Source organism: Berghia stephanieae, chromosome 6 (assembly GCF_034508935.2).
Source record: "Berghia stephanieae isolate SIO BIC M18660-M18661 chromosome 6, UCSD_Bste_1.3, whole genome shotgun sequence".
Lineage (NCBI taxonomy): Eukaryota > Metazoa > Mollusca > Gastropoda > Nudibranchia > Aeolidiidae > Berghia > Berghia stephanieae.
The window spans coordinates 53,989,741-54,014,302 of record NC_088365.1 but is presented as its reverse complement, the minus strand read 5'-3'; the positions used below and the strand labels follow the sequence as shown (position 1 = coordinate 54,014,302).

At 37.9% G+C, this 24,562-nt stretch overlaps 1 protein-coding gene across 1 annotated transcript in view; it reads right to left on the bottom strand.

The window, feature by feature from the left end:
• Positions 1-4,101: 4,101 nt before the first annotated feature.
• The window catches only part of LOC144975268 (uncharacterized), a 20,966-nt gene continuing 505 nt past the window's right edge, over positions 4,102-24,562 (bottom strand). Inside the window, exons 2-5 of the mRNA XM_078919197.1 lie at positions 21,929-22,074; positions 19,867-20,019; positions 17,222-17,360; positions 4,102-13,104 (exon numbers count right to left, since the gene is read on the bottom strand). Coding sequence (XP_078775323.1) covers positions 9,872-13,104; positions 17,222-17,360; positions 19,867-20,019; positions 21,929-22,015 — 3,612 coding nt within the window. The 5' untranslated portion in view covers positions 22,016-22,074 and the 3' untranslated portion in view covers positions 4,102-9,871. The remainder of the gene's footprint in view (positions 13,105-17,221; positions 17,361-19,866; positions 20,020-21,928; positions 22,075-24,562) is intronic.

Here is a 24,562-nt window from a genome sequence, read left to right as displayed (position 1 = left end):
TGTCAGGTTGTGTCAAGTCGGAAAACATCCCAATAACTAGAGGTGCCTCAATGAGTCAATCAAATGGAGATAAAGATAAAGGGAGTAAATCTTGACTCATAAATAAAGGAACAAATTGTTTGTTTGTTTTTAATGTTGTTCACTTATTTATGAGTCAGATTTACTCCCTTTATCTTTATCTGTGGTAAATTTCCTCTCGCTTATACTTATAATATTTATATGTAATACAATTAAATTTCGCACAGGTTTTCGCAGCTTTCTAGATTATTAAGTTGGGCGATTTCTTCTCATTAAATTTGCTCAAACTATTAATTTTTTGTGTATTTGCACGATTGATATAGTGAGTAGAAATGTGTGGGGCCATTTTAATTAAACCTAAAGACACCACCAATACACAAATGTTGTGTGGGGCCATTCTAATTACACCTAAAGACACCACCAATACACAAATGTTGTGTGGGGCCATTTTAATTAAACCTAAAGACACCACCAATACACAAATGTTGTGTGGGGCCATTCTAATTACACCTAAAGATACCACCAATACACAAATGTTGTGTGGGGCCATTTTAATTAAAACTAAGGATACCACCAATACACAAATGTTGTGTGGGGCCATTTTAATTAAACCTAAGGACACCACCAATACACAAATGTTGTGTGGGGCCATTCTAATTACACCTAAAGATACCACCAATACACAAATGTTGTGTGGGGCCATTTTAATTAAACATAAGGATACCACCAATACACAAATGTTGTGTGGGGCCATTTTAATTAAACCTAAGGACACCACCAATACACAAATGTTGTGTGGGGCCATTTTAATTAAACCTAAGGATACCACAAATACACAAATGTTGTGTGGGGCCATTTTGATTAAACCTAAGGACACCACCAATACACAAATGTTGTGTGGGGTCATTTTAATTAAACCTAAGGATACCACCAATACACAAATGGTGTGTGGGGCCATTTTAATTAAACCTAAGGACACCACCAATACACAAATGTTGTGTGAGGCCATTTTAATTAAACCTAAAGATACCACCAATACACAAATGGTGTGTGGGGCCATTTTAATTAAACCTAAGGACACCACCAATACACAAATGTTGTGCGGGGCCATTTTTATTAAACCTAAAGATACCACCAATACACAAATGTTGTGTGGGGCCATTTTAATTAAACCTAAAGATACCACCGATACACAAATGTTGTGTGGGGCCATTTTAATTAAACCTAAAGCTAAAGACACCACCAATACACAAATGTTGTGTGGGGCCATTTTAATTAAACCTAAAGACACCACCAATACACAAATGTTGTGTGGGGCCATTTTAATTAAACCAAAGGATACCACCAATACACAAATGTTGTGTGGGGCCATTTTAATTAAACCTAAAGATACCACCAATACACAAATGTTGTGTGGGGCCATTTTAATTAAACCTAAGGATACCACCAATACACAAATGTTGTGTGGGGCCATTTTAATTAAACCTCAGGATACCACCAATACACAAATGTTGTGTGGGGCCATTTTAATTAAACCTAAAGACACCACCAATACACAAATGGTGTGTGGGGCCATTTTAATTAAACCTAAGGACACCACCAATACACAAAGGGTGTGTGGGGCCATTTTAATTAAACCTAAAGACACCACCAATACACAAATGGTGTTTGGGGCCATTTTAATTACACCTAAAGACACTACCACAACACAAATGTTGTGTGGGGCCATTTTAATTAAACCTAAGGATACCACCAATACACAAATGGTGTGTGGGGCCATTTTAATTACACCTAAGGATACCACCAGTACACAAATGTTGTGTGGGGCCATTTTAATTAAACCTAAGACACCACCAATACACAAATGGTGTGTGGGGCCATTTTAATTAAACCTTAGACACCACCAATACACAAATGTTGTGTGGGGCCATTTTAATTAAACCTAAAGATACCGCCAATACACAAATGTTGTGTGGGGCCATTTTAATTAAACCTAAGGATACCACCAATACACAAATGTTGTGTGGGGCCATTTTAATTAAACCTAAGACACCACCAATACACAAATGTTGTGTGGGGCCATTTTAATTAAACCTAAGGACACCACCAATACACAAATGTTGTGTGGGGCCATTTTAATTAAACCTTAAGACACCACCAATACACAAATGTTGTGTGGGGCCATTTTAATTAAACCTAAGGATACCACCAATACACGAATGTTGTGTGGGGCCATTTTAATTAAACCTAAGACACCACCAATACACATATGTTGGGTGGGGCCATTTTAATTAAACCTAAGGACACCACCAATACACAAATGTTGTATGGGGCCATTTTAATTAAACCTAAAGATACCACCAATACACAAATGGTGTTGGGGCCATTTTAATTAAACCTAAGGATACCACCAATACACAAATGGTGTGTGGGGCCATTTTAATTAAACCTAAAGACACCACCAATACACAAATGTTGTGTGGGGCCATTTTAATTAAACCTAAGGATACCACCAATACACAAATGTTGTGTGGGGCCATTTTGATTAAACCTAAAGATACCACCAATACACAAATGTTGTGTGGGGCCATTTTAATTAAACCTAAGGATACCACCAATACACAAATGTTGTGTGGGGCCATTTTAATTAAACCTAAGGACACCACCAATACACAAATGTTGTGTGGGGCCATTTTAATTAAACCTAAAGATACCACCAATACACAAATGTTGTGTGGGGCCATTTTAATTAAACCTAAGACACCACCAATACACAAATGTTGTGTGGGGCCATTTTAATTACACCTAAAGATACCACCAATACACAAATGTTGTGTGGGGCCATTTTAATTAAACCTAAAGACACCACCAATACACAAATGTTGTGTGGGGCCATTTTAATTACACCTAAAGACACCACCAATACACAAATGTTGTGTGAGGCCATTTTAATTACACCTAAAGACACCACCAATACACAAATGTTGTGTGGGGCCATTTTAATTACACCTAAAGATACCACCGATACACAAATGTTGTGTGGGGCCATTTTAATTAAACCTAAAGATACCACCGATACACAAATGTAGCTGTTAACCAGGGACACCTTGTAAAGCGCTTTGAGCACATTTAGTGGATATTGCACTATATAAAGCTCAATTATTATTATTTTTATTTTTTTTTTAATTTTTTACCGAAGGAGCCCCCATGTTTCATGCCCCATATGAGGTAGCCGTATTCGTCCTTAAGGACAAATATCATCACCTGTCTTGCCGTACGTAAGAACAAATAGTATTACTTTTACTATTCGTACTTCAAACTAAAGCTGGACATTATTCCAAATTATTTTCACTTTGCAAGATTCAATTCTGCACATTGTTTGTTTGTTTTGATTTTAAGGGTTTCACGGCGCTTGCAACACATTAAGGTCATATCACGCCAGTAAAAAGGAAGAAAATGGGATAGTAAAAAGAATTATAATTAAAGCACCAAAGAAAAGGTAAGACAAAGGGGAACTGGGAACAAATAGGGATGAGATGTAGAATCCAAGAGCATACCATCAATATACTTAGTTTGAGACCACCTTAAAGTCTCATCCGGACACAAGTACAGAATCCAACAAAGAGGAATACACTCAAATGCTTAAATTATACATTAAAAATAACAAATATAATATACATAACAGAGAGATGATTTACAAGGAAAAAAATATCATCTCCCAAAACAATAACTATGCATTTGACTTTCCCTCATCACATGTTTATGTTTTATTTTTTAAAGAGTTTTACGGCGCTTGCAGCACATTTTAGGTCATATGACAGTAAAAAGGAAGAAAATGGGATAGTAAAAAGAATTATAATTAAAGCACCAAAGAAAAGAGTTGGTTCAAATAGGGAACAGATCCAGATTCCCAGCAAGGGCCAGGACAAAACTAAGTAACCTCATTCCAAGACAAAGACAGCAAGCAAGTTGGAAAACAGATTGGGGGATAGAAGACACAGCAAGTACCTCCCTGCCCACTATGGGAGGTCAGGAACCCCACCCAGAAAGCTGAATAGTAAATCAAACGAGAATAATAATATATTACTTCTATACAGATTTTTTACATTTTATTCAAGTTAATGTTACGCTGACACTTTGGACATAATGGGAAACATAAACATAAACATAAACACTTTGGACATAATGGGAAACATAAACATAAACATATCACTCAAAAAAAATGGTGTCATGTTCATATGATGCAATAGGGTCCAAAAGCCGTGATGTCACTTCCCACGTATTGATGCATAGTAACTTAGTAACTGGTTCTAAACAATCGGAACAATGACGTTCACCCTTATAAAATACTTCTCAGACGAGCATAAAAGTATCCAGAGGAGAAAAACATTTTGAATCTGATCATGTTTTGACTTTTATACATTCTGATAACATGATATGTGAAAAAGTTCTAGCCAGCATGAAGAATAAAAAAGTACCGATTTCCTTTGTTTAGAACCAAGCTGCTGGTTGCTGGACGGATGTGACATCAGACTATTGAATCCCATTACCCAAAACAGAATAAATTATAAAGTTTAAATCGCACGATAAAATATACAGTGCAACCTCTGGATAACGCATCGCTCAGGGACCTGAAAATTATGTTATGTCGTTATCCAGGGAGTGTGGTTAAGTCAATCCTGGACTTTCAAGACAATGGAAAAAGGGGGATGTGGTGAGACCTGTGAATATGACGATGAGATGCAGCAAAGACCTGTCCTACCCATGTTCCAATGTGTGTTCTTCCTGTTGACAAAGGCATTATCAGTTACACATTCTCATTCCTATGTGTATTGTCATTGTTTTGATGAAGTGTATTGTCATTGTTTCGATGATATGTATTGTCATTGTTTTGATGATGTGTATTGTCATTGTTTTGATGTGTATTGTCATGAATTTGATGATGTGTGTATTGATGATGTGTATTGTCATGGTTTTGATCATGTGTGTATTGATGATGTGTATTGTCATTGTTTTGATGATGTGTATTGTCATAGTTTTGATGTGTATTGTCATGAATTTGATGATGTGTGTATTGATGATGTGTATTGTCATGGTTTTGATGATGTGTGTATTGATGATGTGTATTGTCATTGTTTTGACGATGTGCATTGTCATTGTTTCGATGATGTGTATTGTCATTGTTTCGATGATGTGTATTGTCATTGTTTCGATGATGTGTATTGTCATTGTTTCGATGATGTGTATTGTCATTGTTTCGATGATGTGCATTGTCATTGTTTCGATGATGTGTATTGTCATTGTTTCGATGATGTGTATTGTCATGGTTTCGATGATGTGTATTGTCATTGTTTTGATGATGTGTATTGTCATTGTTTCGATGATGTGTATTGTCATTGTTTTGATGATGTGTATTGTCATTGTTTCGATGATGTGTATTGTCATTGTTTTGATGATGTGTATTGTCATTGTTTCGATGATGTGTATTGTCATTGTTTTGATGATGTGTATTGTCATTGTTTCGATGATGTGTATTGTCATTATTTCGATGATGTATATTGTCATGATTTAGATGATGTGTATTGACATTGTTTCGATGATGTGTATTGTCATAGTTTCGATGATGTGTAGTGTCACTTGATGATGTGTATTGTCATTGTTTTGATGATGTGTATTGTCATGGTTTTGATGATGTGTATTGTCATTGTTTTGATGTGTATTGTCATTGTTTTGATGATGTGTATTGTCATTGTTTTGATGTGTATTGTCATTGTTTTGATGATGTGTATTGTCATTGTTTCGATGATGTGTATTGTCATTGTTTCGATGATGTTTATTGTCATTGTTTTGATGATGTGTATTGTCATTGTTTCGATGATGTGTATTGTCATTGTTTCGATGATGTTTATTGTCATTGTTTTGATGATGTGTATTGTCATGCTTTTGATCGTAAACAGTGCTCAGCAGACTCTTCACAGGCTACTTTAAATACAATATGATGTAAAGAGAGCAGGCTTAGTATAAGATAAAGGTCTGTTTGTTTGTTTTTAACTCACTCAATCCTAGAGATTTTTGCTACTTTTTGTTTTGTTTTGTTTTTAAGGGTTTTACGGCGCTTGCAACACATTAAGGTCATATCAGCGCCAGTAAAAAGGAAGAAAATGGGATAGTAAAAAGTTCTAGAATTACAATTAAAGCACAAAAGAAAAGGTGAGACAAAGGGGAATTGGTTCAAATAGGAAACAGATGTAGATTCCGAGAGCACACCATCAAAGTACTTAGTTTGAGATCACCTAAAAGTCTTATCCAGACACAAGCACAGGTCCCAACTAAGAGGAATACACTCAAATGTATACAAATCATATAATATAATATGTAAACTAAACATAATACAATGCATAACAGAGAGATGATTTACAAGGGAAAAAAATATCATCTCCCAAAACTATAACTATACATTCGACTGTTTCCCTCCCAGCCAAGGAACTCCGGCAAGGATCAGGACAAAACTAAGTAATCTCATTCCAAGACAATGACAGGAAACAATTGGAAAACGGGTATGGGGGGATAGAAGACACACCACGTACCTCTCTGCCCACTATGGGAGGTCAGGATCCCCACCCAGAAAGACAATATGATGTAAAAGATAAATTAAGGAGCAGGCTTAGTATAAGATAAAGGTCTGTTTGTTTGTTTGTTTTTAACTCACTCAATCCTAGAGATTTTTGCTACTTGTAAAAATTGGAAAAAAATGTATTAAAATGAGCATGTGGATAGATAGTTTTATTCAACTACCATTAACATGTAAAAAGAAAAAAACATTAGCTTTGATACTACGCATATAATTTGTCTCAGAAAAAAATGTAATAAATAGGCATGGGGTAAAAGTAACCCCGGGTAAACTATGGATATAGTCGGTTTTAGGGTTGAGTGAGTTAAGGGTTTTACAGCAAAATGATACAAATAGGGAACAGATGTAGATTCCAAGTCCAAGAGCACACTGTCAGTCTACTTAGTTTGAGATCACCTAAAAGTCTCATCCAGACGCAAACACGGGATCTCACCAAGAAAATTATATTCAAAACGTTTACACAGAAAATCTAACAGTACATAACAGACAGATAGATGGTTTACAAGGGGAAAAAAAAACAAACTACACCTATACATTTGACTGTTTCCCTCCAAGCTAAGGATCCACGCCTGTAAGAGTTTACCAGGTCAAATTATTTCAAAGTAACTCATGTACTGTTAAGTTCATATCAATAAATCCTTTGAACTGTAACTACTCCCTTGAAATTTCAACTCATTCTGGGTACATTAAGTATGAAGTAATAAATTCTAAAAAATGAACATAACAGTTTCAAAAAAAGAACAAGATACCAAACACGGAACGTTTCGGACTCAAAGCATTCTTCAGCCACAGACAAAAAAACCCCAATGAAAACATAAGAGATTTTGCAAGATTTTTCTAAAGAGAGGATGTACTGAATATCTAATTTTAAATTATTCTTTTTTTAATTGAGCTTTTATATAGCGCAATATCCACTAAACATGCTCAAAACACTTTACAAGAGGTCCCTGGCCAACAGCAATACTTAACATGTAGGACGGGACATGACACCAGTTAAGCGATATTACAATCTTTTTCTGACAAAGACAACGCTGTTAACGGCAAGGTACTCATCTTATACCTGAGTACGATGAGAGAATGTGAGTAAAGAGCCTTTTCTAAGGACTCAACAATGCGCCGAGCGAGGCTCGAAACCAGGATCTTCCGATCCGGAAGCGAGTGTCATACCACTAGACCACACAGCCGAATATTTCCCTGTCGTTGATCTGGTTTTTTAGTTATGTATTTATGTTTTCTTTGCTTTTTGTCGTGGGCTGAAGAAGAGTTTTGAGCCCAAAACGTTCCGTGTTCGGTATTGTGTTCTATTTTGAAACTGTTTTATTCATTTTTGTTTATTACTTTTTCCAGCCCACAGCTTCTAGCAGCCTCTTATCACTATACATTGAGTATTATAGTTTTGAGATATATCTCACCTCAAAGCCTTTATATACAATGAAATTGTCAAGACCCTTCGAAGCCAACGATTAACATATGTGTGGCTGGCTGAGGAAACCCGGAAAGATGCGCAGATTTCATAAATTGAGTTAGTTATATATGCAGTGGTGTAGACCACATCTTTCTGAACATTTACCACTTTGAATTTTCTGTCTATGTCTATTAGAACCCAAGTTATGAATTTCTTTCTGAATAAAATTTGTTGCTATGGGAAACACTTTATCTTCGATCTTGGCTCATATCTCAAAACGAAGCTTGCCGCATCTTTCGGATTTTCTTAGCCAGCCTCACACATTTGTGGGTTTTACGGCACTTGCAACACATTAGGTCATATCATCACCAGTGAAAAGGAAGAAAATTGGATAGTGAAAACATTCTAGATTTACAGTAAAAGGACTTGAGGAAAAAGTAAGACAAAGGGGAATTGATTCAAATAGGGAACAAGTGTAGATTCCAAGAGTACACTATCAGTGTACTTAGTTTGAGATTACCTGAAAGTCTCATCCAGGCACTGGCTCAAGCTCCCACTAAGAGGAATACACTCAAATATTTACAAATCATATGTTAAAAATAAAAAAAATAATACCAGTCCATAACAAAGAGATGATTTACAAGGAAAAAAAATATATCATCTCCCAAAACTATAACTATACATTCGACTGTTTCTCTCCCAGCCAAGGACTCCAGCTAGGGTCAGGACAAAACCAAGTAATTTCATTTCAAGACAAAGACAGAAAGCAATTGGAAAACAGGTATAGGGGGATAGAAGACACAGCAAGTACGTCACTGCCCACTATGGGAGGTCGGGAACCCCACTCAGTCAACATATTTGACTTTCTTTGTGATCAGTGGTCAGTGAAAATCGACATTTTCTGTAATAAATTGCTAATACCTTTGACATTCTTTGTAATGAACTGCAAATATAATTGAATTTCTTTGTAATCAATCACCAATAAAAATCGACATTTTTTTTTTTAATGGCGATAAAATATCAATAAATAATGATTTTCTTTGTAATTTCAACCAATCGACAATAAAAATCGACTTTTTTTGTAATTGTAATCAACTGTCAATTGGAGACCTCAATACTAAAAGTCACAGTTTCATGATTTTTATCCAATCAGTGATAAACTGAACTCACTCAATCCCAGAGATTTTTGCTACTTTTCAAAATTGGAAAAAAATGTATTAAAAATAAGCATGTACATAGACAGTTGCCTTCAACTATCATTAACATATAAAAACTAAAAACATTAGCTTTGATAATACCTGTAATTTGTGTCAGAAAAATGTAATAATAAATAGGCATGGGGTAAAAGTAACCCGGCTAAACTACGGATATGGTCGGTGTTAGGGTTGTTGAGTGAGATAAAGCATAATCACCTCGGTTCACTCAACAATTATTTTTATGATAAACACAATCAAAGTCCCCTATCTCAATACATTTAAAAAAAAATACTCTATATAGCCTAATCCAAATTTTAACTCACTCAACCCTAACACCGACTACATCCGTAGTTTACCCAGGTTCTTTTACCCCATGCCTATTTATTACATTTTTCTGAGACAAATTATAGGCGTAGTATCAAAGCTAATGTTTTTTAGTTTTTACATGTTAATGATATTTGAATAAAACTCTCTATGCACATGCTCACTTGTAATACATTTTTTTCCAATTTTGAAAAGTAGCAAAAATCTCCAGGATTGAGTGAGTTAACCTCCATTTTTTGAAAACTAACTTCCCTTAACTTGGGTACTTTTAGCTCTTCAAATGGACTTTCTCTGAACTCAATCATCAATGCAAATGACTTCCATCACATCGTCATCCTGAGCATTACCCGCTTGCTCCTTCGTGAACAAAGACGACGCACGAGCAGGAGGTCTGATACCCAACTGAGACATCTGGAAGCTTCTAGGGCCAGGTCTGTGGAAATCCCTCTTGGACTTCTGCTCAGGGTTGGCATTTGTCACAGGACGGTCTCCAGATTTCTGTTGTTGCCTTGACGAATTGTTCAAGTTGTTCAACGATGGATGGTGTGGTTGTTGTTGTTGTTGTTGTTGTTGATTTGGTGTTCTATGAGGGTTTGGAGCATTCGTTTTACAATGGCTATTCGAATTTGTATTGAAAGATGGATGCTGCCTCTGTGATTGCTGCTCCTGTTGTCTTCGTTGTTTGTTTAAATTTGTGTTTTCTTGATGCTGTAGCTGCTGAGAATGTTGATGATGCGTCTGTTTAATAACAGAAGATCCGTTCCTATTTTGCGTTTTGCTAGGAGCTGGATGAGATAGTTTGGGAATGGAAGAATGAGGTGACGAAACGTTTACACCTGAAGAGTTTTGACATTCATTGCGAGTCGTTTGACGATTGTTGGTTGACAATGAGTGAACTGAGGTGATCCTGCCTTGATGTATAGAAAAGTATTCAAAATTAGACATTTGTGAGGAATCCCCCTCAGTCTTTCGATTTGTATTACTTTGACCGGATTGCCTCCCTTGTGGCAATGAAGATGATGATGATGATGATAACGATGATGATGATGATGACGACAGAAATGATGATGATGATGATGACTTGGAAGATGTAGAAGGATTTGAAAATGAACTTTTGCCACCGAGTTTAACGAAATGGCTGTTTCTGTCGGAAGGATGAGGCTTACCTGGCAAATGTGCTGAGGGTTTAGATTGGCTGTTTGAGTTACTTGAAGAGGTTCTGTCGGCCAGATTAATAAATGACTCTTTGCCTCTCGCGCTTTTGTTACTACAAGAAGGAGGGTGATGCTGAGAATTTCTCGATGCAACTTCATCCAAAGAATCATCACACCGAACTTGATTCATCCGCTGTTTTCTCCGATTGTTTATGTTTGAAATGGCAGGCTGTTGTTGTTGATGATGATGATGATGATGTTGTGGTTGGTGTGGTCGACGTTCCGTGATGATCACTCCTGCGGTAAACCCAGACACCGGCGAGTTTGTTCCAGAATCTTCTTCCAGCCTATGTTGATTGTGAAAAGGATGTTGGTGATTGTTGTTGCTTTGCGAATGGTGATGAGGATGGTGATGCTGACGATTTTTCAGTTGATGAGAATTCTGCCGATGATGATGATGATGCTGCTGGGCATTTGAATTAGGATGACTAGATCCCTGCAAACTAGATAAGGCTTTTCTAAATTCTGACTGCGAGTCTCGATTGTGTCTGTGCAGAGGTCGAGGCGGAGACGGAGTGTTCGAATTTGAACGATTTCTGAATATGTTTGGAATGTGGGGAGGAGAGGGGGAGTGATTGGAAGATTGAGGGTTTAGATGGTAAGGCCTGGGGGAATTCGTTAAAACTTTATTAATTAATGATGAAGATAATAATGATGAAGATGATGGCGGTAATGGTCGACGATGATGATTGTAGGGGTGGGGGGTGTGAGGAGGTCGGGATGACAGTTGCTGATGGTGGCGGTGAGGTAAGTGGTCTGCTGGTTGAGATGCATCGTGTTGTCTAAACGGAGATGATTGGTGAGAGGAGGAGGAGGAAGAGAGAGATGAGTGGTAACCGGGATGATGAAGGTTAGAGTCGAGGTTAAGATTGGATGGGACAGATCGTGGATGGGGATAATTTTTCAAACCGTCTTCAGGAATATCGATCTGGGTGATGCATAAATCGTCGTCCACCACGATATTCTCTGCAATGGTAACCTTCTTCTCCTTGTTATACAACTCTATATCCCTTTCCGTCATTCTCCTCAGCAACACGCGACAATTATTCATCTTCTTCATCAAGTATCGACTTCGTCGAGTCAGGCCTGTCTTCATGTGCCGCTTGAATTCACGGATCTGGTATTGGTTGAATTTGTACTTGTGCACCCAACTCGTTGCGCGACATTTTTTCCTGAAAGTCACCTTAAAGTCTGACATTCTGATTCTCAGCTTACTCTCGTCCCTGATCTCCGTGCTACACGACAACTCGACATCCTTAACGACATTCATGGAGCCTTCGACCTTGACAAACTTCTTGATCCTCTGACCCAGAGGTGACGATAGACCAAGAGTCAGTAGACTCATCTGTCTGGGGTCTCTCCCTTCATTCATCGCTTCCCGGTCAGCCCATTCATCTTCCACAAAACACAAGCTGCTGATTCGTCGTCTTGCACTTCGGCAAGACTCATCCCTGGACATCTGAGACATCAATGACTTGGACGACCGGGGGGAGATTGCGTTGTGTTGAACGAATGGATGTAATTTCATACTCAGTGGACCTTCAACAGAAATAATTTCACAGTCTAAATCTACTTCCTTCTTTACACTTGAAGATGACACTTCAGATTGTTCACACTTCACCTTTTTTAACAACAGTTCCATACCGTTTAGAAATTCCTGTTTAGTTAATTCTTCACTGGGGTGAACACATGCTTGGGACTTCAGCTTTCTCTGCGTCTTCCTGTTCACCCACCAGGCACCGGTCTTCGGCACTTCCTTTAATTCACGGCACTCTTTAATCATCAACTTTTTCAGAGAGTGTCTCTCCATTATCTGATCGAGTTTCTTCTGACTTCGCGTTTTAAGAGTTGGGACCACTTTGTTTCCTGAGGACGATGTCGATGTCGACGACTGTTGCTGTCGTCTGGAAAAAGCCGTGGATTTAGCACCGTCTTTTCTAGATGCAGGCAGGGCTCTTGTTGACGCTGCTGCTGCTGATGATGATGTAACTTTTGATTCCTGAACTTCTTCAACGGAAAAATCTTGGCCTGGAAGACGATGTAAGACAACCGACAATGAAACAGGATGTGGTTGGGTATCTTGACTAGAAAATTCCGGATGACTGCTAGATAATGGACTGTGAGTGGAAGGTGTCAAATTGCTATTGTCAGTGACTGTGTGGCGTACCACAAAATTGAGTGGCTTAATCTCTGGGTCGACGTCATTCTCTATGGGATGAGATTTGTCCTGGCAAACACGCTGATGGGTGCTGACACTTTTGTGGCTGTCAAATTCCTTCAAGCAGAAACAGCACACAAAAACCGGACCATCATATTCTGAGGACACAGAAAATACACGTCAAAGTCAGACAAAGACTCTCTACTCACATTCTCTCACCGTACTCAGGTGTAAAATGAGTACCTGGCTGTTAACAGCATTGTCTTAGTCCGAAAAATTGTAATATCGCCTAACAGGCGTCACGTCCCGTCCTACATGTTAAATGTTGCTGTTGGCCAGGGACCCCTTGTAAAGCGCTTTGAGCACATTTAGTGGATATTGCGCTATATAAAGCTCAATTATTTATTTATTTATTTATTTATTAAAGAACGGATCAACACTCAGGATATTATTATTAGACTCTTTCATCTCTTTGTATTTATTAAACCAGTTATTTTTATCGTGCCCAATAACAACGAGCTTGCGAGTATGCGTTATTGCATGATAAAAATATAACTAGTTTAATAAATACAAAGACATGAAAGAATACGTTTATTCCACCCCTACAATTAAGATAATTAAATATTTTGTAACCAAATGGTATGGTATTAGTACTTCTATTCACCATAATTTGTATCTTTCTCCTTCTGCTTGAATGACAATTTGACCCAAAACTAAAAACATTGGATTTGTATTCATGCGCACCAAAAGATTATTTATAATTACCAATCAGCTGTCTTTTTCACCTAATATCACACCAATAAAATGTGTGAAAATATTCTGTAAGCGTTGAATAAATTTTTTTATTCAGCGCATTCAAAGCAATATTCAACGATTACGTATTTACTAAGAAATGATAGGGTTTTCCATTGAGAGGGGTGGAATAATATAAAAATTCTGATATACCTGAATAAATTGTGACTCAAAGGTTGTTAAACTTAGTTTAATAAATACAAATTCAAAATGTCTTGGACTATATTTTGAACACAAGACTCCAAGCTGTGGCCCAACCATTGTGTAAGACAGACCTCAGCCTCACCCTTATCACAGACTACAAGTCATAAAAAAAAAAGTAGTCCTCAGACCTGCCAACCTTTTGAAAATGAAAAGAGGGACACCCGACCGAACTGAACATGCTAACGACGCAAACCATTTTAACCGTAAACGATAGAACCCCATATAATTACTTGAAATCCATAGTAAATAAAGTAGAGGTTTTTTTATTATTATTATTTTCTTTTTATAGATTCGATTCTTTCTGTTTTGATTTTTTTGTTTTTTTTATAGATTCGATTTTGTTTGTTTTTTTTTGGTTTTTTTTAGAAAATAATTTTCAAAAATGAAGGACGGCTTGGCGCAAATGCGGGACGGTTGGCAGGCCTGAGTCCTTCAGAGCAATTAGGCTCATGGAGCCAGAGCTTATCCCAGTTTCTATAGCGTGAAATGGGCAATAGCAATTGCATGCTTTCCTCTGGATAGGACGCTTGTCTAGTATTAAAAAGTACTTTCCGCCAAAGCTAAAAGACCCAGCTACCCATTCGCTGCTGAGTGAACAGGGGGGTCAGAAAAAATCTCGACTGCACCCGGGATCAATCTAGGTCCCTTTGCATGTGAAGTAAGTGCCCTACCAAATGAGCTATCGGGACCCCCATAGAAGCCCTAGCTTAACCAAATTACTTAAGTAATCTACCTTACTCTACCCCATTGTGCAGCTATGTGCTCTAGTGGTATGACAATCGCTTTCGAATTGAAAGGTCCTAGTTCGAGCTTTGCTCGGCGCATAGTTGAGCCCTTGGAAAAGACTCTTTGCTCACAATCTTTCACCATACTCAGGTGTAAAATGAGTACCTGGTTGTTAACAGAGTTGTCTCTGTTGGAGAAAATAAATTACAATATCGCCATACAGGCATCATGTCTCGTTCTCCATGTTATTTGTTGCTGTTGGGTAGGGGCCCCTTGGAAAGCACTTTGAGCATGTATAGCGGATATTGTGCTATATAAGAAAGCTCAAGTTTTTTGGTGTTTTTTTTCTTTTACCATCACAATAAGCCCTGTACTAACAACCCATGTCTAATTCTAACTGAATAAGAGCTCGTAAGATTAAAACGCAGCATAACACATGTTAGTAAGAAATTAAGGAGCAGGCACCGGATGTAAGATAAAGATCTGAACAAGTGTGTATGAAAGGTGCCAGACAAAGCAAGAAAGAAAAATACAAGAAAAAAAAACATAACAAAATCAGTCGGCCTCGACTGAGGATCGAACCTCAGACATTCTGATTACCGGTGTAATGTCATCACATCTGACTGGTAATCAGAAGGTCTGAGATTCGATCCCCAGTCAAGGTTGACTTGATTTTTCGGGGTGTTTTCTTTTTTTCTTGAATTTTTCTTTCTTGCTTTGTCTGGCACCTTTCATACACACTTGTTCAGATCCATTACACGTATTGAAAAACAAAAATACATTAAGCTCTGGCCACACGAATCTTGAACTGACCCACATTGAATAAATAAATAACACTTAAACCCCGGCCTGACCCTTAATGAATAACAAACCTGTACCCTGTCCTGGCCATAAGTGGATAAATAATAGTGAATAACACATCATGACCTAAATCACATAACACACCTAGACCCGGGTGTGACCTATAATAACACACCTAGACCAGGGTCTGACCCATATAAATAACACATCTAGACCCTAGCCCCAACCTATAGTGAATAACACACCTAGACAAGGGTCTGACCCATATAAATAACACATCTAGACCCTAGCCCCAACCCATAGTGAATAACACACCTAGACCCGGGTGTGACCTATAATAACACACCTAGACCCGGGTGTGACCTATAATAACACACCTAGACCAGGGTCTGACCCATATAAATAACACATCTAGACCCTAGCCCCAACCCATAGTGAATAACACACCTAGACCCGGGTGTGACCTATAACACACCTAGACCCGGGTGTGACCTATAATAACACACCTAGACCCGGGTGTGACCTATAATAACACACCTAGATCAGGGCCTGACCCATATAAATAACACATCTAGACCCTAGCCCCAACCCATAGTGAATAACACACCTAGACCCTGGCCTGACCCATATAAATAACACATCTAGACTCTGGCCTGACCCATATAAATAACACACCTAGACCCTGGCCTGACCCATATAAATAACACATCTAGGCCCTAGCCCAAATGCATAGTGAATTACACACCTAGACCCTGGCCTGACCCATATAAATAACACATCTAGCCCCTAGCCCAAATGCATGGTGAATAACACATCCAGACCCTGGCCTGACCCATATAAATAACACATCTAGCCCCTAGCCCCAACCCATATAAATAACACACCTAGACCCTGGCCTGACCCATATAAATAACACATCTAGATCCTAGCCCCAACCCATAGTGAATAACACATCCAGACCCTGGCCTGACCCATATAAATAACACATCTAGCCCCTAGCCCCAACCCATATAAATAACACACCTAGACCCTGGCCTGACCCATATAAATAACACATCTAGACCCTAGCCCCAACCCATAGTGAATAACACATCCAGACCCTGGCCTGACCCATATAAATAACACATCTAGACTCTGGCCTGACCCATATAAATAACACACCTAGACCCTGGCCCCAACCCATAGTGAATAACACATCCAGACCCTGGCCTGACCCATATTAAATAACACATCCAGACCCTGGCCTGACCCATATTAAACAACACATCCAGACCCTGGCCTGACCCATATTAAACAACACATCCAGACCCTGGCCTGACCCATATTAAACAACACATCCAGACCCTGGCCTGACCCATATTAAATAACACATCCAGACCCATATTAAACTACACACATAAACTCTGAAGAAATGAAATCCATTTCCAAAGAACCTGAAATCTGGATTAAGCTGGAAATCTTGCACTTGCACCCACGCATGTAGCTTTCTATGTGAGAGTGGGGTGTGTGCGTGTATATGTCCACTATGCTCTAGTAATTGTGTTTTATATGGGCATTAACGTGAACCAAAATGAATTTGGAGCCCTTGGAAAAGACTCTTTGCTCACATTCTCTCACCATACTCAGGTGTAAAATGAGTACCTGAAAATTCTGAAATCTGGATTAAGCTGGAAATCTTGCACCCACGTATGTAGCATTCTATGTGAGAGGGGTTCAGACCATTAAGTTCTATTAATAATCATTTGTACAAACCAGGAGACGCTGTGTGTCCATCCAGGTCAATGTCCACTTCAGGCGAATCAACATCTTCATCCTCGAGTCGACAGAGGAGATCTTCCACGCCATGATATGAATAACAACTGTGGATCACTTTACGAAGGAGTTTGCCCAACTGGAGAAGATAATGATTTGTAGAGAAAAAAAATGAAGTGAGTAGATGTGACTCATATATAAGGGAACAACACAAAACAAACAATGTTTCGGCCCTTGGCCTTCGTCAGGAGACAGAAAACACAAACACAAATATGTAAATTTACAAAATATCACAGTTCGTCAAATGTGGAAACAATGTTAATGTGAGGAAAGGGCGTCGAGTGTGGATGCAAGAAGAGGCGCGAGATAAGGAGAGAGGGGGGGGGGGGGGGGGGGGGGGGGGGGGGGGGGAGAGAGAGAGAGAAAGAATGAGAGAGAGAGAGAGAGAGAGAGGGAATGGAGAGGATGTGTATGAGTTTGTGTATGTGTGTCTGTGTGATGTTGACCTAATGATTTGTTACAGCTTTATCAGATATCTGCCAGTCCTTTACATTCCCAAAATGGTTTGTTTTATTTTGTTTTTTAAGGGTTTTACGGCACTTGCAACACATTAAGGTCATAAAAAGGAAGAAAATGGGATAGTAAAAAGTTCAAGAATTACGATTAAAGCACCCAAGAAAAGGTAAGACGATGGGGAATTGATTAAAATAGGAAACAGATGTAGATTCCAAGAGCACACTATCAAAGTACTTAGTTTCGATCACTTAAAAAGTCTCATCCACCTAACTAAGAGGAATACACTCAAATGTGTACCAATCATATATAATATGTAAACAAAACAATACAGTGCATAACAAAGAGATGATTTACAAGGAAAAAAATATCATCTCCCAAAATTCTAACTATACATTTGACTGTTTCCTTCCAAGCTAGGGTATCCGGCCAGGGCCTGGACAAGACCAAGTAATCTCATTCCAAGACAAAGACAGAAAGCATGTTGGAAAACAGATATAGGGGGATAGAAGACACTGTATGTACCTCCCTGCCCACTATGGGAGGTTAGGAACCCCATCCAGATTCCCAAAATGGAATCAGAATTGTGCGGCTATGTGGTTTTGTGGTCTGACACTCGCTTTCAGATCAGACGGTCCTGGACTCGAGCGAGTACTCACATTCTCTCATCGTACTCCGGTGTAAAACGAGAACCTGGTCGTTAACAGCGTTGTCTGACAGAAAAAAGTTTGTAAGATCGCCTAAAGGTGTCATGCCTCATTCTACATGTTTATGTGTTGCTGTTGGTCAGGGACCTTTTGTAAAGCGTTTTGAGCACATTTAGTGGATAATGCGATTCCTTCAGATCTGACAATCCTCCACATTCCGAAAAAGAAATCAGAATATCGGAAAATAGGAATTTGAGAGCAAAAATAGTATTTATTGTAATTTAACTTTTCACAATAATATGAACACAGATGGATTATAACAGCAGCTTCGAAGAAGAACAAAAAATCCAATAGAGAAAGTTTCAGGCTCAAAACCCCTCTTCAGACAAAAACAAGAAAAACAAAAAACAAACATTAATACATCGTATGTATCGATACATTATTTTGATAACTTAATTCCACAGTGCCCATCTTCTTGTGTGGCTATGTGGTCTAGTGATATGACTCTTGCTTTAGGATCAGAAGGTCCTGCGAGACCGGCTCAGCGCATATAATAGTTGAGTCTTTTTCCAAGGACTCAACCATGCGCCGAGTGAGGCTCGAACCCAAGACCTTCTGATTCGAAAGCGAATGTCATACCACTAGACCACATACATCATCATCATAACAAGTCTTCGATGTATAAAGAGACCTGCCAACTTGAAAATTGAAACATTCGTAGTTTTTAGGAGATGAAAATATTAAACGATGAAGTTAACTTCAATAATAATCAATTTATCCTCACAATCAATAATAAATAAATAAATAAATAAATAAATAATGAATTTATATAGCTCCTAAAGATCCACATTAATCATTCACTGCGGGTTTTACATAACATTAACAAGGATTAAATAATATTTCAAAAACCCTTAAAACTAAGTTGTCTGATATTAACTCTCTCGACTTCACCCTCATTGAAAATCAAACAAATATGTTCGATTTTCCATGCATATAATACTCGAGAGAGTTAACTTTCATTTTCAATCAACTTTAATCACTTAGAAATCCTCCTGAAGTTGTTAAAAAAATTAGAGCCAAATTTTCATAATTCTACGTAATCTTCTCAGTCCTAGGCAGGTCTGAATCATGTAGAAATGCTGCTGACCATGGGTGCAAGCAACTGGACCTCAAAAAGCCTGCAAGTCTACTTATGACCAGACATATAATCTGAAAAAGCCTGCAAGATTCACAGACTTACCTCGTCATTTCGGTTCAAATTTAATAATAATATAACTATCACTTCCGAGTCACAGTAGCATCGTGATTCAAAAGTTTCGCTTAATCATATGGACGTACCCGACCCGATTGTTGGGACCTAAACAAAAAAAAACAAAAATCAATCAATTCCAAATCGAAAAAAGCCGGCGACATTTTTTTTCGGTAATCCAAACAGCCGGCAGGCCGGCTATAGCTGGCACTCTTGCACCCATAATGCTGACTTACCACATGGTCACCCAAATAGCCGCAGTCTTTGGGATTTTTCCACTGCACGTCTTCTGGCCACCAGGGGGGCTTGTCTTCCTCTGCTTCAAACCGCGGGGTGGACGTCTTGGTAGTCATCGCCACAAGCACTGGAACGAGGGTCATTAGGCCAGACTAGTGAGAGGGGGGGGGGGGGGGGGGGGGGGAATAGACAAAGACAGAAAAAAAGAATAAATATAAAATTTGGGCTTTGACCTGCTAAAAACAATTTGAGCTCAAAGCCCTTTAAAATGGGTGCTGGCCAACATCAACACTTAACATGTAGGACAGATATGATGCTTGTGAGGCGATATTACAATTTTTTTTCGGACAGAGACAGCGCTGTTAACGGCCAGGTACTCATTTTATACCTGAGTACGGTGAGAGAATGTGAGTAAAGAGCCTTTTCCAAAGAACTATGCACCAAGCAAGGCTCGAACCCAGGACCTTTCGGTCCTAAAGCGAGTCTCATACCACAAGACCACATAGCCGCACAAAATTCCCTTAATTCATCCGGTGAGGCAAATTATTCTATAGGGTCTGTTCCAAGGGAAGACTGGAATAACCCAGGCGTCAGCCGCAGCAGTGCAAACTAAGTTAGGGCAAGGTGACTTGCTCAAGGTCACACCGTGCAGCGGGTATTAGAAAAACTTGGTACCTTTTGGGTACAAATAAAAAAAGACTGTACAACCACTGAGCCACGCTGCCCCAAAAACAAAAAAGAAAAATCAAAATGTTAATTATTCTAGTGCGGCTATGTGGTCTAGTGCTATGACACTCGCTTTCGGATCGGAAGGTCCTGGGTTCGAGCCTCTCTCTCGGCGCATAGTTGAGTCCTTGGAAAAAGCTCTTTACTCACATTCTCTCACCGTACTCAGGTGTAAAATGAGTACCTGGCCGTTTACAGCATTGTCTTTGTCCGAAAATTTGTAATATCACCTAACAGGCGTCATGTCCCGTCCTACATGTTATGTGTTGCTGTTGACCAGGGACCCCTTGTAAAGCGCTTTGAGCACATTTAGTGGATATTGCGCTATATAAAAGCTCAATTTTTATATATTTTTATTCTCCAAGGCAGCCGAAGATTGTTATTTGTTTATTGGGTTTTTCAAAAAAAAAGTTTTTACTGCACTCCAGACTCTTTAAGGTCCCTCCAGTACCAGTAAAAAGGAAGATGAAGAACGTTTAGAGTAGATGACTGATCGCCAATACAAGCATACAAGAAAAGCTTTGACAAAGGGGGAATAGATTCAACAGAGAACAAGAGTAGATTCAAGACCAATCCATCCAAATGTCCAATTTGGGACAACCTAATATCCCACACACAGATATATAGATAGATAGATAGATAGATAGATAGATAGATAGATAGATAGATAGAATAGAATGGGATAGAATAGAATATACAGACAGATAGATAGATAGATAGATAGATAGATAGATAGATAGATAGATAGATAGATAGATATATAGATAGATAGATAGAATAGAATAGATATGATAGACAGACAGACAGATAGAAGATAGATAGATAGATAGATAGATAGATAGATAGATAGATAGATAGATAGATAGATAGATAGATAGATAGAATAGAATGGATGGAATAGAATAGAAGATAGATAGATAGATAGATAGATAGATAGATAGATAGATAGATAGATAAATAGAATAGAATGGAATAGAATAGAATATACAGACAGATAGATAGATAGATAGATAGATGGATAGATATATAGATAGATAGAATAGAATAGAATATACAGACAGACAGACAGACAGATATATAGATAGATAGATAGATAGATAGATAGATAGATAGATAGATAGATAGATAGATAGATAGATAGAGATGAGAGGAGAGGATGAGAGAGACTGTATATAAAATTTTAAACTGAAATTAGATTTAAAAATATGTCTCTCTTGTAGGGCATGTTTCATAATTTCTTATCGGTACATCGAGCTCAATAAATTAAATTATGTTAAAATAAATGTTGGTTTGATATCTTTACAATCATTAATAGTAATAAAAAGAATGACTTACAATGCTGGTCTTACTCAGAGTAACAGGAGGCAATTTTTGACCGAGACTGAGTCGATTTTGGAGTTTATCTGTGTCGCCTGCGGCCATCAGGAGGTCACCGATTACACGTCTGGTTGGTTTCAGTTACAGGCAGGCACAAGGATATGCTGTTGGGGCGGGGTTAAAAATTAGCTTTAGCAATGACAAATACCAGCAACTTATCTTTTGGTAGTCAGAAATATTTAAATTATTTTGCCGTAAACTAAGAGAGAACTCTCTTTTTTAAAATATTACGCAGTACACATCTGTTATAATGTCATTACATCTCATGATTCATAAACAAATATAGATAACCCATAAAACATTCTCGCCAAACCTCACCCCACCTCCCTTTCCCTCTATTTTTGTGCGGCTATGTGGTATGACACTAGCTTTCGGATCGAAAGGTCGTGGATTCGAGCCTCGCTCAGCGCATAGTTGAGTCCTTGGAAAAGGCTCTTTACTCCAATCCTCTCACCACACTCAGGTGAAAAATGAATACCTGGCCGTCTCTGTCGGAAAAAAAATATCGCCAGTAGTATTTTGATTATTTTGTTTCTGACTGAACAAGAAATTCTTTATATCAATTTCTTTTATTTAAAAAAATCATTTGATTGCTTTTTGAATGAGTGGGATTTATCAATTTATTTCATAATTTATTTTTATTTACTTATTTATTTCTACTCTTTTGGCTGCCTCTGGAGCTATTTGTTTCTAAGTGAGATAATTCAGTTTAATTTTAAAAATAATGTTTTTTTCTTTTTGCCTGCTTCTGAGCAAGACTTTAAAAATTGATTTATAAAAATTATTTAACAATTAAAAAAACAGAGTGGGGATGAATTCAACAATTTGCAAAATTTTACAGAGAGAAAATAAAAGAGAAAAAAAAGATTTAAAAAGAAAAAAAAAAAAGGGGTGGGACAATTATTACTTGCACAATTATTTAGAATTTAGATAAAAGGCCAACAAATAAATTAATAAAAATAAAAATAAATCAATCATTTTTTTTTAAAAAGTGGCCCAAAAGGGGATCAAACACCAAACACCGATTTCGACAAACCATCTGAGACAGACGGCTAACCCATTCGGCCACACCATCCACATGAATAATTTGTAATTTGTATATAAATATATAGTAAGCTACTCTGATTTGTTAGGTAGATAAGTGATATTTTATCATAATATTAATTTAATTTTATTTCTTTTCATATTTCCATGTGTGCATAACGAAAGTTTTTGTATTCTCGAAAGTGAATAAATGTGGAAATTAGCGAAGTTTGAAAATGTCTGTGAATCACGTTAAAGACAGACAGGGCTGTGAATCATCACAGCGTTCTGTGAATCATCACAGCGTTTCAATGTCCCTCCGTCCCTAAATCGAAACTACAACTACAACTTGAACTACAATACACAAAGCACAAAGACAAAATAACAAATTAAGACGAGCAGCTTAAAGAGGAGGTGGGAGGAACCAAATCATTAAAATACTGATTGTGACGATCTACAACTACAACAACAATCAACAATTTCTTTGGATTTTAGGATGTTTAATGATTCTATAAATATAAATAACAACAATAATAATTCAAAACGAGGCCCTTTTTACCTGGATACCTCTGTATAGAGCTTTTAGACTTGGTGTAGTCTCCTTCGCTCCTCCTCATCTATTAATGATTGGACCAATTTTTATAATTGAACTTGTTTCCTAGGGTGTTGCTTATCTCCAACTCTGCTTTGAATTTATTCAAATTTTTTGCTGATACTGTGGTTTCTTGTAGTTTATTCCAGTTATTTACAATTCTAGATGAAAAAAAGTTCCTTCTTTCATTTGTTTTAAAACGTTCTTTTTTCAGTTTCTTGCTGTTTCCTCGTGTCTGAATGTTCTTGTTTGGTTTAAGGAATCCTGCCTCTACCCTGTCTATTCCCTTTACTATTTTATATGTTTGGATCATATCTCCCCTTCTTCTCCTGTAATCTAAGGTCGGGAGATTTAATTCTTTCAATCTCTCACAGTATGTTTTGTCTTTCAGGTGTGTGATAAGTTTTGTTGCTCTCCTTTGCACTCTTTCCAAACAGTCTTTGTCTCCCTCAAACTTCGGATACCATATGCAGTTAGCATATTCCAGCTTTGATCTAACCATAGTCTTGTAGATGGTAGTCATGTGTTTTGTTTTCAGATTCTTGAAATTTCTTTTCACTATTCCGAGTGTTTTACTAGCCTTAGATTGAACATCTTTAATTTGCTTCTTGAAGTTTAGCTTCCTATCAATAAATACTCCTAGGTCTTTTTCCCCATTGGATTTTCCCCTGCTACTGCTACAACATTTAGTTTGAATGAAAAACACCAGCTCTTGTGACTTCAGACTTGTGACCAGATACAACAAATAAATATATCAAAGAAAGGCCAAGACTACCATTGCCATTGCCACTCCCATGTCAACGTTACTCGTACCAACCCTCACTCGATCACACGCACACGCCTAACTGACTCCCATTTTCATTCAATAAAGCAATGATTAAGATTATAATACTACGACTAACATAACACTTGATGAGATGACCCCTCATACAAAAATGAAGTCTATCCATAAGTAATATTTAAACACGAGAAAACGA